Genomic DNA, 16258 nt, shown 5'->3' with positions numbered 1-16258 from the left:
CGTAGTCTAGATGTGCCCGTAAAGAGTAAGGGTCTGACAAAAGACAAGAGGATTCTATCTGACCTAAAACTCCTGCAGAACACACATTTTGTTAATTATTTTATGGCTCATTGGGACAGACTATTTTTTTCCATTTTCTTATTGCTGGATGATCTGCTCATGAATTCAAAATAAACAGACTGTGTTGTAAGTAAATGTTCTATTTGAAAATTAGGAAAAGAAGCATAACAATATCAGTGTAGTTAGGGAGTTGTGAAGAGGCATCTTGAAACACTAACTATTAGGCATTGGAAGATGTCGACTGATATCAGTGGAAGGTCATGTCTCCAATATTTGAAATAAGCTCTCAGGGTATGTCTACACTTGCACCCTAGTTCGAACTAGGGATGCAAATGTAGGCATTCGAAATAGTCAATGATGCGGGGATTTAAATATCCCACGCTTCATTAGCATGATCTCGCCAGTGTGTTACTCTGATCAACAGCTGTTTCGAAAGTGAAAGTGCACGCCAGGATGCGTTAGTTCGAACCAAACCCCTTGGTTTGAACTAACGTTACTCCTCATATTTTGGGGAGTAACTTCATTACAGTTCTTATGGCTCCTCATTTTTTGAGGAGTAACATTAGTTCACACCAAGGGTTTGGTTCAAACTAACGCGTCCTGGCGCCCACTTTCACTTTCGAAACAGTTGTTGATCGGAGTAATGCGTGAGCAAGATCATGCTAATGAAGCGCGGGATATTTAAATCTCCGTTTCGTTGACTATTTCGACTGCCTACATTTGAATCCCTAGTTCAAACTAGGCTGCAAGTGTAGACATACCCTCAGTGTTTACAGCTTTTTTGACTTCATTATCATGACATATAAGTAATCTCCAAACAGGCAAAAAATGTGGTTTTGTAATATTTAGTAAACCTTGATTAGTTTTTAAGAAGGAATGCTTTTAGTAGCACATAGTTTATGTAGTTTAGCTTATTTGCAGCTGGATGGGTGTCCACACTGGTTTCACTGATGACAGCTTTACAGATGTAAGGCATAAAATAATGAAGTATATGCTTCTTTTATGACTACATCTGTTAAACTCATCTAACCATCTGTGGTTTACAGATGTACAAGTTCTATTCTCTGTACTTCTGAAAAAAAGAAGTAATAGATAATAGTCATACAATATGCATTGAATAGTTGAAAATCTGCTTACTTCTAGATATGCTGTGCAGTGTGAAAAGAAAAAAATAAAGCTCAGATCTTTCTTGGAAATATTTGATGTAAAATTTACATTATATGGCTGTTGTTTATAACCAGGAGGAGTGCAGTTATTGATTTCAATCGTTTTCCTTGACAATAATTGTTTCAGGAATGACGGACACCTTCAATGAATGCTGACACTTTAAGTGAAAATAATTACAGTTCTGCAAAATGCAAAGGCTTTTTCAACAAATAGCTTTTTAATAGTGTCACTTAAGATGAACTCTGCTGACAATTGCTTATGTTTTGTCTCTCTGTATTAGTTCATTTCTTGAAATATGATATTTGTAACAAGTGTTCTGGAAAAGCCAGAGGTTATTTTGAACATTAACTATCATTTGAAGTGAATAGTGTCTGCATTTCAAACATAGCTTCTGATTGTAGGAAGCTTTTGGCTTTTCATTTAAGGTAACATTAAAGTATTGCTTATGCTTGGGTTGCACTACACATTGGACCAAATAACCTTGCAGGTCTTTACTTAAATTTTATTCAGTCCTTGTTCAAGTAAAATTCCTACTGGCTTCAGCTGATCTTTTGACAGTTTGTGTAGGTTATAACCACATTATCTGAGTGTCTCAATAAGAATTACCTGATAATTTCAAGATTTGGCCCATAGTGGCTGTATGTATAAACACAAAAGTAAATAAACCAATTCTGTTATTTTGAATGGGGTCTCATAAAAAGATGTTCCTCCTTCTCTCATTCCCTTTTCAAGGTTTATCTCATAGAATTCTAGAACTGGAAGGGACCTTGAGAAGCCATGTAGTGCAGTCCCAGTACTCGTGGCATTATTATCTCCTCTCTCTTCTTCGGTAGTGTCCCCGTGGGTGCTCCACTTGAGGTGTCGGGTTGTCCCAGTGCTTCAGGTCGGAGAGTCGTCAGCCATGGTCCAGCCAGACTGCGCATGCATGGGGCAGAAGCTGTTAGTGCTGGTTGCTAGCTTACACTTAGTCCGGCTCCCCGCCAGTTTCTCCTTACCGTTCAATGGTTGCAGGCAGAGCAACTCCCTTCTCCTCAACTGTTCAAAGAAGGAATCGTGTAAAATAGTCAGCCAATAATTAATAGTTATTAAATTAGTCAGTGTGTTAGTGTTTGTTTAACAGTTACTAGTAAAAAAAACCAAAAAACCTTTTTTCCTCAGTTCATAATGCCAGTTTCCTCCGGCTTCGAAAAGTGCTCGCAGTGCCATGACGTGATGCCAGCGTCAGATGGGCACTCTCTGAGACCTGCTGGCAGGGGCGGAGGGAGGTAGGGGAGAAAGATGGTAATTTGTTTGGTGCCTGTTGATTCAAAAGTGCCTAGGGCTCCTGGCTGCTCGTTGACAGTGATCAGAGCCCTGGGCCCTTTTAAATTGCTGCTAGAGTTCTGCACAGCGTGCTCCAGATAGTGTTAAGGGCTGGATACAGGAAGAGAGGATGCGGCACACTTCAGGCGGTGCTGAAGCCTGCCTGTCCCCAGTGCCAACTCTTCCACCCAAGGCCCCATTCCTTCCAGGAGTACTGAGCTGCCCCCCCCCCCCCCCCCACACACACACACCTTGCCCAGGGGCTCAGTAAGTCTGTCAGCCCTCGTGGGATTAATCCATCAAATTCCACCTAGGCTTCTACTGTTAGTATTTTCTTCTGAGCTGTAGCCCTTGGAAAACTTCAGTGATCTATGCCTATCTATGTACTATGTTCTAGTACAGTACTTAGAAATCCAGAAACTTTTGGTTGAAGGAGACAGTCGCTTGGCCTTCCCCAGGTGGAAGGATTTAGTGATTTCATTCATGTTATTTATTAGTCACATTATTTCCATGTCTGTGAACTGGAACTTCTGGCTCAACTTTGAGCTATGTTTTCTGCATTTCTCTAAATGCAAATTTCAGATGCAAAACCCCATGATGTACTCTCTTGTCTCCCTTGCAAGATGATGTCTTTCTTTAACAGATCTGCAAAATTCCAACCCTCATGTGCTCATCAGCATGAGCTATTTACAGATTCTTTTTGTTATCTTTCAGCTATCAGCACATACACACTGTTATACAGACTCTCATTTTATCCATAGGTCTCCACATGGATGTCAAGACTCTAGAATCATCTTGATGTGGGTGCCCCAGACACCACTGTTGTAACAGTCATAGAACAGGGAAAAAATCCCTCCCACGTTCCTCTCAGGGCTTCCAACTGCTGTGTAAGTTTCTGGACATCAGAGTAGAGAGCCCTCATCTCTCTCAGGGTATGGCTACACTAGCCACCCTAGTTCGAACTACAGTGGCTAATGTAGTCATTCGAACTAGCAAATGAAGCCTGGGATTTAAATATCCCAGGCTTCATTTGCATGTTCCCGGGCACCCCCATTTTTAAATGCCCGGTAGCTCGAACTACCTGCCCGCGGCTACACGCAGCACGGGCTAGGTAGTTCGAATTAACGCTCTTAATTCAAACTACCGTTACTCCTCATTGCAAGTTTTAGAGGGATAGCCATGTTAGTCTGTAACTAAAAATACTTAAAAAACCCCACCAATGGTCCAATAGCACCTTAGGGTATGTCTACACTACCACCCTAGTTCAAACTAGGGTAGTTAATGTAGTCATTCGAAGTTGCAAATGAAGCCCGGGATTTAAATATCCTGGGCTTCATTTGCATCTTGCCGGGTGCCGCCATTTTTAAATCCCCGTTAGTGCGGACTCCGTGCCCGTGGAACGAGGTGTACTGGTAGTTCTAATTAGAAAGCCTAATTCGAACTACTTACTCCGTGCCGCGTGTAGCCGTTGAGAGAGTGTCCTTTCTGGTTAAAATGGCAAGAAACTGGTTTTCTTTGTGATCTTGTCTGATATCTGTTTTGTGGGCATTAATCCTTTGGCGAAGTGTCTGAGATGTTTGTCCAATGCACATAGCAGACGGACACTTTCGGCACATGATAGCATAAATTATATTTCTGGATGCGCGGGAATATGTGTTCTTGATCTTATAACTCACTTGGTTAGGTCCAATGGAATGAGGAGTACAGCTAGTTCAGATTAGGAAGTCTAATCCGAACTAGCTACTCCGTGCTACGTGTAGCCGCGCGGCACGGGGTTCGAACTGCCGGCATTTAAAAATGGCGCCGGCCGGCTTCATGCAAATGAAGCCCAGGAAATTCAAATCCCGGGCTTCATTTGCAAGTGCGGTATGCCTACATTACCCTCCTAGTTCAAATTAGGAGGGTAGTGTAGACATACCCTCAATGACTTAATCACCTGCATTCTGCTACAAAGACCTTTTACATCTGCACTTGAAAGAGAATCCTCTGAACTGTCATTCATGTTAAAATTCGACACTCTCCGGGAAGGAATGAACAAATGCGCAAACTATCTTACCCATTACCAAGATAGCTTCCCCAATTATCACCTCTAATACCATTAGCTCACAGACGTCCCACTCTCCCCACCTCTAATATCATCAATTCACAGACACTTACCTTCCTTCCTCCCCCCCCCTGCATTCCCCTCCTGTTCTGAAATGTGATTTGTCCTTTTCATATGTGTTCATTTTTTTTAATTGTATCCTTTGGTATATATGGTTGTGACTATTTTCTTCCACTATTTGATCTGAGGAAGTGGGTCTGGCCCACGAAAGCTCATCATCTAATAAACCATCTTGTTAGTCTTTAAAGTGCTACATTGTCCTGCATTTTGCTTTTATAATGTGTATTCAATGTCCTAACTAAAATGGAAATGGAAATTAATTAAAATATTACTGGAGTTAATATGTAGAAAAAATGGTATTTTTTTCTGGAATTGACTATTTATCTTAAAAAATGTGTTTTATATTGTACATGTCCCATTATATTCTTATGTATATATTTCCATTAATTTTAATATGAGTCGAGGACTGCATTTCATTGTTTTCTGTTTGACATAAAGAGATGCATTTTTAGCACCTGGTTTGGAAGTTATTTTCTCTTTATGGTAAGTGGATGTTGTGCAGGTTTGCATACCATGCCGAAATTACACTGTAAACTGATCATCCATGGAGTTAAAAAATGACCTATTTCTAGACTATCTTAAGGTACTGTTGCTATGAAAATATTTTAATAATTATTTTAATTTTTATTTGCAGATTGCTTTTTCACAGCACAACACCATCATGGATCTTGTGCAGTTCTTTGTCACCTTCTTCAGGTAAATTGTTTCTTCTAATGCCTGATTGAATCCATGCTAATTTGTTCCATCAAAGCATTAGATTTGCCTATTCTTAATTCTTAAGAAATACCTATATTTTTGTGTGCCAACTGTGATTTACTGCTGCTGAGGAGCCTGACCTCTGTAATTTGGGTTGATACAGTCATTGGCCTCTTGTCTATAACAATGATAGTTTTTCCATTCTTTATGCAGAAATTATTTCCAGCTGTATACCTTCAATATTAGTATGTAATAGAAATCATAGGCTACTTAAGCTGATTTACAAAATGCAGCTAGACCCACATGTGATGATTTTAAAATAAGTATTTTGAATAAAATTATTACTATAAAATCAATTTAGGAGCATCCCTGGCATATAACTCACCCAGAAATAGGCAGGTCATAAGATTTCTGCTCCTCAAACCAGCACAGGAAGAGAATCTTATTCCAACCTATTATGTGTTGCAAAGGATATCTCACCTTTCATTCTTCGCCACAAGCAAGGCTACATCTAGACTCGAGAAATTGTGCTTGGTTAAGGTACAGTCTCCTTTGTGCAGGGATGGGGAACGTTTTTTACGTCAGAGGCCTCTGGCCCACAGAAAAAGCAGTTGGGAGCCGCACACAAGTGAAAATCAAAAAAAGAAAAACGAAACCCTTACTGATGTGTCCCCCACATGAGAAGGAAAAAAACATTCCCCACATTTTCTTTGCACACCAGAGCTTATGGGAGCCCAGGCTAATAGATTTTGTGTGCTCCATACCCACAGAGGGATGATGGGAATGGTGGAGCACCAGCATGAGCACCACAATACTGGGGGGGAGCCTGAGCCTCGGGGGTCAGATCCAGGCAAGCTAGGGGCTGCATCCGGCCCTCAGGCCTTACGATCCCCACTCCTACCCTAGTGGTTCTTCCGTGGCAGTGAAACTGTGCACTGACACCAGCATGGACGTGTTTCACTAATGTTAGAAGTCGAGCTACAGAAATCTGACAACACGGTAGCTTGTGGAAAGATAAATTCTATGAGCAATTAATTATGGCAATCCAACTAAGACAAAATAAAGGCTAATATGTGTGACCTGGTATTCTCCTGAGACAGTCCAGCAGTACTTACGCTGTGATTTTGGCATATAAGGTATATAATGGTAATAGCGTGGTGATCAAAACATATTTTATGATACAAAATTTACAAAACTTTTTGTAAGATTCTACGATATTCTTCTACAAAGGATTAAAATGCTAGAACTTTTTTTTGAAACATCCATTTCTTTCAGGATTTAACATTTGCAATTTTTAGATTGCCAAGATGGCCTGTTACTTGAAAACAAATCTAACCAAAATTACATTTTAACATTACACAATAATGAAAGTTTAAATTCAATTCTGTGCTGTATTGATAACTTAAATGTTTTTTAATGATGTTACCAAGTTGGAAGCTAGTTTAAATGAATTGTTTTTCTTTAATTTTTTATTTTTAATGATTCCATAGTCAGCTGTCAAACAATGATGCTGTTATTTATCAGCATATGTGTACAAATTACTTTGCTACATCAAGATGAAAAAAGTGATTTAAGTTTAGAGCTGTGATGCATTTTAGCAACTGACCACATGAACAATCATAAAATCATACAGTTAGAAGGGACCACAAAGATCATCAAGTCTAACCCTCTGCCAAGGTACTGGATTTATTGTCTCTCAACCATCCAAAACAGATGGCTTTCCAGCCTGTTTTTGAAAAAAAAAATCCATGACGGAATTTTCATGACTTCCCTATGCACTTTGTTCCATTATCTTACTGTTCTTATAATTTGGAAGGGTATTTTTTTCTTCTGACATTCAAACTAAAAGTGTTTGAAACCATTGCCACTTCTCCAGCCCTCTGTGACAAGATAGAGAAATTCAACAAATTGCTGTATGTGGCAGTTTTTCTCCATTTTTGTCAACCTTTCAGATATTTGAAGATCTGTTATCTCTTTCTCTGCCCTCTGTGGCAAGAGAATCTGTGTTCATTTGGGGTGAAACCATTGTTGGCAGCATCAGGATTAACTTAGCTCCTTTAGTCAGAGATAACACAGATGACTACGATCTGAGGAGGAGGCTAAAAAAGGTACCCTAAAAATTGCTCATTTTGAACAGTTTTGCTCCTCTTATGTTGATAGAAGATGTCCCATCATATGGTTGAAACTTACACATGTCTTGAAAAGTTTCCTTTAGTCTTAGGGTACGTCTAGACTACAAGCCTCTTTCGAAAGAGATCATCTAGACTGCCATGAGACTTTCGGAAAAGCGATCAAGGCAATCAGGACACTCTCATTCAAAAAAGCCCTGTTTGCATTCAAGAACGCCTTTTCTCGAAAGAGCTCTTTCGAAAAAAAGGCATTTTTCCTTGTAAAATGAGGTTTACCATTGTTGAAAACACCGCTGCATTCTTTCAATTTAATTTTGAAAGAACACGATGGCAGTCTAGATGCAGGTGACGTTTTTTCGAAAAAAGGCCACTTTTTTCGAAAAAAACCCTGTAGTCTAGACATAGCCTTAGTGTTATAACATGGAAGCTCCATATGACTGCCTAACTAGGCAGATCATTCTGATTGCTCAAGAGGTTGAAAGGTATCACACTGACACATTTTTCTGGGGGAACACGTAAAATAGTCACATGACATGAGAGCTGGTTTTGCAATTTGAAAAAAATAGTGTCTCTCATTTGAAGAGCCTACCCATTGGCATAAATGACAGATTGATGAAGCTTCAACTGCCCTGGGAGGTGAATGTTATGCTTCATTAATCAGTGTTACACATAGAGTGTCACTAACTCTGATTATATGAAGAAGCAATTTTCTTCCAAACTAAATAGTTCAACACCCTACACATGTTGGCAGTGATGATTCTCCATTTGCGGCATACTTGGCAATGAGCAGTAATGGCTTAAATTTGCTTGTGACATGTTGAGTACCAATTAGGTATCCCAAACTCTATGTTCCACCTCCACGACAAATGCAAATTAATTTGTATATATTCTTGGTCATACTGTTGGCATCTTAATGACTATGTGGTGGTCTGATAGCGAACTCTATGAGATGTGCTCATAACAGCTCATAATTACAAAGAGCTGATTGAACAAGACAATAGTATGTCTAGCAGTCAAATTTCTTCCTTTCTGTTTGGCTGAAAAATCGTAAAAATCAGTCATTTAAGCCTCTAAATGTTGTCCTGATAAACCATCCATTATCCACTGAACAATTCTCAATACAGCTAACTACCATTTTGAAAACTCTTACAACAAACAGCAATGATGTATCTGCTGAATGGGTATAATGCTGTGATACAGTCTCTAATAAAGTTGTCAGTTAGGCTAGATATACAAAATGCCGTCCTGCATCTTGGCTCAATGATAATGGTCCTGAAATATCAAATCCATTTCCTGTGAAACAGACAAGCTCATGGTGTGCTCTTATCTATACTGTGAGTTGAAAAAGATCAAATATAGCACACGTCAACACAAATTCCAGCAAAACCAACAATCTGCATTGAAGAACAATGTAGCCAACTGCAGGTTGTTCAATAACATGATCCCACAAGCTTTTATGACATGGTTAAAGTAGTGTTTGGCCCTACTGAGAAGTGCTGGTGATGAATTTCTCGTCACAGATCACGCTATCATTTATGATGGGTGGCATGAACAATTTAACTGAATTACTTAATCATCTATCTGCTGTCTCTACTGAGTCACTTGATAATGTCTGTAAAGGGTCTTATGCACTTGCCCACATAAGCTCAGATACTAAGGGCTGTCCAAGCAATGAAAAATCACAAATACCTTGGTCCTGATACCATTGCAGCTGAAGTTTTCCAACCTGGAAATAATCCTCTCATTGCCAAGTTTTTTGAATTCTTATCACTTCTGGCTTCAAGAAATCATCTTGCAACAACTGAACGATACCAATCTGGTCACTATCTGTAAGCACAAAGCCTTAAACAGTGACTGTGATAATTTCCATAGCATCTCCTTGCTCTATGTGGCCAGTAAGAGTCTTGTATAGATTCTCCTGAATTAGCTTCTGGTCCAAATTGTTGATAAAGTTCTATCTGAGTCACTGTGTGACTTTCGCATTACGTGAAATAGTGTTGGCATGATTTTCTCTATCTGACAATTATGATAAAAATATCACTAACAATATCAACTTTTGTTAATCAGTCTAAACAAAAACTTCTAACATAGTCAAGCACGGTGCCATCTGGAAATTGCTTACTAAATTTGGATGCCCAGACAATGTTTGATGCTCATTTATTAACAAAGTTTGGCAATTCTATGAAGTCGTGTTTGGAAAAGTCAGTGTTGATGGTGATCTAACAGCTCTATTTCCAGTCACAAATGGGGCAAAGAAAGAATGTTCTTTCTTCTATCCTTCTTGTTTGTACTTTATTGTGATGCTAGCGGAAGCCCTTCATAGCTCTTCAAATGGTGATTTTATATATAGTTACACTGACAGCCTCTTCCGTTGTTCTCATCTATATGCAAATACAAAGGTGAGCAAAGCCTTCTTCAAAGAACTGTTCTCTGTGTCTTGGTTGTACTTTCTGAAATAGCATTACAAGATTACACAAACTGCTTTGCTATGGTGGCTTGTAACTTCAGCTTTACCGCCAATCAAGCAAAAGTTGTTACCAGCTGACTTCTCAAAAACGTTACCAAGAACCATCAATGTTGAAAGTTCTCTCACACTATGCCATCAGAAAGTTTCTTTATCTCGGCAGTATATTAAATAATGAAGTGACACAAAATGGATGCACACATTAAGAAAGTCAGCACCACATATTGTTTCCTTTATCACTACATTTGGAAACAACATGGAACCCATCTGTAGACACAAATCAACATGTATAATGCTGTTGTCCTCATGGCATTTCTCTATACTTTATTATGATGCTAGCAGAAGCCCTCAGGCATACAGGTTAATATGCCACCCCTGCCCAGTGATCTTGCATTCCCTACTGTGCCTTGCTGAGGTAGCTCCCACCTAGGCCACTTACAAAGAACCTTCTAGCATATAAGGCACATTCTGAGTGTCTGTATGTAACTTCAACCTGCTAGCCACAAGTTACGCTCTGGTTCTCATCAGCCTTGGTTATATTACAAGGTGACCCCCAACACAACACCTTCTTAGATATTCCTTCCAAAACTTATGTCCTGTATTGCCCAAGTCTCTCCTAGACAACACAAGCTAAATTATGTCCATTATTTCTTTGAAAGAAATAATGTATATACAACTTGTCACCTCAATGGCATTTCCTAGACACTTCAGTATAAACATACTGGGTTAGATAAAACAAATGTGTTAACTACAAAGAGAGTGATTTTAAGTGAATACAAGTAATAAGACACAAAAGTCAGAAATGGTTACAACAGAAATAAAACTAACATGCTACTGCTGCCCGACTTAACAAAATATGTGAAATTGTAAGCAAAGTTTTCTTACCACATGCTTTCAGCAGAGTGTGTGTGTGAGAGAGAGATTGAAGAAATAACTTCCACAGGGAGAAAAATAGTCATTGGCACAATCAACACTATTGACATGATTGATGCCTTCAAAAGTGACAACAATACAGAGGGTCAGAAAGAACTGTTCTCCTTTATGTGGTTGAGGCTCTTAAATAAATATGAACAGGGAGCAGAACGTTTCTCTAGTTGTTTGCTATCTATTTTATACTTCAGATAACTACAGATTTACCTTTTGAGATTCCAAGGTCAAGCTCTTTAGTGAATTCTTTAGTGGAGCTGGAACCATGGCCCCCCAACATGTTACTTGGGCCGCTAGAGTAGTCCCGTTCCCACTCCCCCTCCCCACAACATAGCCCCAGCTCGGGTCCTCTGGCCCTAACTGCTGGAGCAGCTGCCAGAATGCTGCCCTCTCTCCCCCGCCATGTGGCTCTGACCCTGGCCAAGGCCACCGGAGCAGGTGCCACTGGTTGCTCGGCATTCGCCCTCTGGCCCTGGCCAGTGACTTTAGAGCAGGAGCCGTCCATGATGCGGCTCCGGCTCTGGCCCTGGATGGGGCCGCTGTTGCAGGGGCTGCTGGTGCAAGCACCACCTGGGATGCAGCTGTAGCTCTGGCCCCAGCTGGGGATGCCGGAGCGGATGCCGCCACCACATGTGGCTCAGCTAAGGCTCTGGTACGGGTAAGGCCGCCAAAGCAGGTGCTTCCCAAGATGTGACTCTAGCCCTCCAGCCCTGGATGGGGCCACTGCAGCAGGCACCTCCCTCATTGCAGCTGCAACTCTAGTTCTGACCCCAGCTGAGGCTGTCAGAGCAGCCGCTGCCCACCACACAACCAGCAGCTCCAGCCCTGGAGAAGGGCTGAAGCTAGGGCCGGGGTCGTGCGGTGGCTGCCCTGCTGCTCCTTGGACAAGGCAGCCCCCACATGGCTCCCACCCTGGAAAACCTGATCTCTGCTCAGGAGGTGGGCGGGTCTCAAATTCTTGGTGTGCGAACCTTCGAGGGAACATTGGTCATGATCTGAGATTATGCTTATAGGTGCATTTTACCATGATAATATTGAGTATCAAATTAGGAGTTTTTAAATGATACTTTACAAGGCATAACTTGTGCAAACAATATTACAGTGGTAGGAAGGGTATGACACTATCTATCACACTATGAAACATAGACCTATGATCAAATCACATTAAAAAGCATGAGTTTTCATCTGTGACACCTACAATGATTGGTGGGTATCACACATCAGGACTGGGAGTCCAACATGAATGTTTTGGCAGAAACTGGTGCAGTTAATAACAAGATTCATTTGATTTGCACTCAGCTGAGATGGGCTAGTCATTTAATCCATGTGTCTGAGACTCATCAAGCAAAACAAATTCTATATTTTGAATTAAGCTCTGGCAACCAGTGTGAAGTACCAATTAAATGCTTCAAAGAAACCAAACCTTCAGAAGAGGAGTATTTCTGATTCTACTTTCAAGCAACTGGTGACTGAACACATTGCATGGTGCCACACTATTAGAGTGGGTATTAATGACTTTGTGAAGAACCATGTTGCATGGCTAGAAAAACAGCCTCAGGCGTAGAAACTATGTGCTGTTCATTTTACACAGTAAGGCAAATGGCTCTGTGGTCCCTGAGGTAAATTTTCTTCCTGAATTTGTCTATGATGCCAAGCAAAAACCTGTTAATACTGTGTTTGTCTATGTTATCCTTGAAATCAGGGAGACTAATATTATTATTATAACTCCTACATGAAACCTTAGTGGGGTCAGTGATGATGAAAGTTAAGATTCTGTCATGGATATTTTTAGTAAAAGTTAGGGACAGGTTGTGACAATAAACAGAAATGACCTGTCCCTGACTTTTATGAAAAATTGCCTGGGGAGGACAAATAGAGTACTCTCGGGGGCTTGCAACTGTAAAAGCCCCACTGCTGGTACTGTGGCAGGGGCTGACCCAACCCCAGCTGCTACTCCAGCAATCCCGGGGCTGGTTGCTTAACACTGTTTCAGCAGTCTTAGTGTGCTGCCCTGGTGGCACCCAAAGCTGACTTCTAGTCAACTATTCCAGCTGTTCTGATGGCCCTGCCACTTCTTTAGCCCTCAAGAGTGATGATTCAACACCAGATACTTTTTCAGCCTTGTGTCTACTGATCCAATGGCCCAGGGCTGAGAATTTCTCCAGCTCTGCGTGCAGAAGAAGTCACAAAATCCATGGCCTTCATGACTGAATCTCACAAATCATACTGGGGGATAGGAAAGCTTCTTAGAACTTCAGGTAAAATTATGTGATATAATAAAATATCTTACACCCTTTGATCAACGGTATCATTTTTCCACTTTCTGCCCTTCAACAATTTGTTTTCTCTATTAAGCCCTAGTTCACATTCTTTTCTTCATTCACTCTCAGGGCATGTCTAGACTACCCTCAGCTTCTGAATGAAGATATGCAAATTTGTGCTGAATTTGCATATCTTCTTCCAATCCTTTTTTCGGAAGAGGTATTTTTTTTAAAGCAGTCTTGACAGGGTTTTTCACATAAAACTCTCCTTTTTCGAAAGAACCCTTATTCCTCAAAAAAGGAGGCTTATGGGGCTTTTAAAGGGGGGGTTGTGTGAAAAACCCGTCTAGACTGTTTCCCCCTTTCCTCCCTTCCCCCCCGGAAAAAACCTCTTCCGAAAAAGGGATTAGAAGAAGATTCGTGCCAAATTTGTATGTCTTCTTTCGGAAGCCGAGAGTAGACTAGACATGCCCTCAGTGTTCCTTCTCTGTCAGCCTGTTTCACCTGATGACGTACATTGTAATCACCCTTTCTGTACTGTGGGCTCTGACTTCTTTACCTTAAATAGTTTGGAGTAGATATAGTATTCTTTCTAACTCCTTCCAGGGTTATTGAATCCTTTGTCAAATTTTGTCACGCTTTGTCAAAACATGATATCTTTATCCATCAGTTTAAGGACAATTTGTGGCTATTATTGTATTTCCTTGGGGTATCTCAGTACACAATGTTAATAATTAGTTCTCAATGAAGGTTAGGTCTTTGGTACTGGGTTGTTTTCACACAAAAAATGTATCATACATAATATTTCTTATCAAATACCTTTGTCAGATAGTATCCTTGCAGATGCTAACTCATGTACACATAATAAACAATATATTTGAAAAATGTGCCATTCCTGTGTCTATTAATGACCTTCAGTACGAGACCTCACGTTGTTTTCATATTGCAGAGAAGCCAGGGTAGGTTCAACTTCCATCAATAATGATTGTAAGTGTAGTATTCTCAGTGACTCAGTGATGTCATAGCTTGAAAATGATTAATCAGAATGGATGAGTCAAAGAAAGACCATTATGGTGCTTCACAGTGGAATGGCAGTAGATGAGAGGCTGAAGCAAGTACATATGTGATGAATGACAAACATATATTTGTATCGAGAAATCTTGATGGATTTTTCCTTTAATTGCACACAGGAAGGTTATAGTCTCTGCTATATGTTCTCTGTTGCAAATAAGGCTCTGAATATTTTTAATATAATTTAAACCTCCCTGTCATAGATCCTATTGCCAGGGAGTTTTAAATTATATTAACCATATTCAGTGCTTTATTTGCAACAGAGAACATACAGTAGAAATTATAATCTTCCTATGTTACCCCTCCCAGCCTCTGTAACATTTTGTTGGGGCAACTGGAAACATGCGTGACCCAGTTAACCATTTGCATTAGCAAAAAGATTTGTACCAGCTAAACTAGGTGACACCCTCCTGTCACCTGAGTCTGTTAACCACACCAGACAAACATGTCCCTATGCATGGGCAGTGGATAATGTAGGCAAGGAAAGGCATTGCTATCCCCCAAATGACTACATTCCACAGCCACCAGGGAAGGCTGAGGCCGCGGTGCAGCTGACCAGCTCTTCAGCTATAGGTGAAGGCTGGAGCTGCAGTGCAACAACCCAACTGCCCAGGAAGGCTGGTGCAGCCGGGAAAGGCTATAGCTGTGGCATGGCAGGCCTAGCCCTCTAGGTAGCCAGGAAGAATGGAGTTAGGGGTGGGTGGGACTTGTCTCAATGGGGGACTGGGGAAAGGGCTGGGCCTCAGCTGGAAGGGGGCAGGGCTGAGGCTTGCCTTCACCTGCCACCCACATTCAGTCTCCTTCACTGGAGATTCACTGTTTGTGAATGTGAGATCTCCTACCTCCAAAAAGAAAATGTACATACCAATTTATGTGAGTCAGCTAAGAATTCACACTTTTGATAAAGCAAAGAGAAATTTATTAACAAAGGAACTTGTGATACTGAGTAAGCACAGTAGAAACAGATATGATTACAAATAAAATAAAAGTCCATCATGTCTTTAAGAGACTAAATATAACTTTAAGAAGCTAAACTCATTGTCTGAGTTGCTCACCTAAAGCAATCTCTCAGCATCACTAGATCCTTGGGCCAGGATCCAGCTTTCATAGACAAAAAGTGTTCTTTTTTGCTCCCTTATGGTGAATCTACACAACACTGTAAACTCGAAATAAGATATGTAATTTGAGCTACACAAATTGTGTATCTTATTTAGATGCTATTTTGAAAAAGCTTATTTAGTCAGTTGGCACAGTGCCAAATTTATAAATAAGGCACTATTTGAAAATGTCCTTTATTCCTCGTAGGATGAGGTTTACAGGGACATCGGAATAATGAGCCTGAAATAACAGGCTTTCTGTGAAGATGTGGGATAGCTACTTCAGGATACTCCGGTATCCCAAAATAGCATTGCAATATAGATGTACCCTTAGTGGTGGAACCCCCCTGGGGGTTCATATCGCTCCCTAAAGTCCATAGAACTCATATACCCCTGTGAAGTGTACTGCCTGGCAAAGTTCTTCTCTTCTGCTGTGTGTTCTTCAGTATACTCATAGTCTTTCTTAGTCTCCTTTTAACTTACTTTTCCTATTGACTTAATATGCAAATGAAGCTTGCTTTGTGTTGATTTACCCACTGCTTGATTTACATTGGAGACCTAGGAACTCAAATCAATCAATATTCCTTTGTGTAGGAAAAAAAATCATCTATCTACCCATATATAAATACAGTTTATTGATGAAAGTCCATGCATATTGTGTAAGGTTAGAGTCTTGCCTCAGGATGCCACCTGATGTGCAGGGGTTCCATTGAACCTGCCTGTTCCACAAGCCTGGGCTCCCCTTATTTTATGCTGTTGTGATAAGCTCTCAAGCCCCATTCCAGCACACACACAGGTAGGGACACTCCCAGCTGTAGAATTATACAGACACTGTGATCAGCTCTATGTGGAAGAACTCAGCTTAGGGATTACCCATCACTCTGCACAACTCATTTGGAGTGCAAATACTAAACTGTATT

General features: G+C 40.6%; 1 protein-coding gene across 11 annotated transcripts in view; it reads left to right on the top strand.

Moving 5' to 3' along the window:
* The window catches only part of ATRNL1 (attractin like 1), a 1022331-nt gene that overhangs the window by 595880 nt on the left and 410193 nt on the right, over window positions 1-16258 (top strand). For all 11 annotated transcript variants that reach the window (XR_012905693.1, XR_012905692.1, XM_075935407.1 and 8 more), the window contains one exon: window positions 5328-5389. Coding sequence is in view for 9 of the 11 variants with exons in the window: in XM_075935407.1 (XP_075791522.1) it covers window positions 5328-5389 (62 nt within the window). In the remaining 2 variants the exon portion in view is untranslated. The remainder of the gene's footprint in view (window positions 1-5327; window positions 5390-16258) is intronic.

This window comes from Pelodiscus sinensis, chromosome 8 (genome assembly GCF_049634645.1).
Source record: "Pelodiscus sinensis isolate JC-2024 chromosome 8, ASM4963464v1, whole genome shotgun sequence".
Taxonomy (NCBI): Eukaryota; Metazoa; Chordata; order Testudines; family Trionychidae; genus Pelodiscus; species Pelodiscus sinensis.
This window is presented reverse-complemented; position numbering and strand designations above follow the sequence as displayed.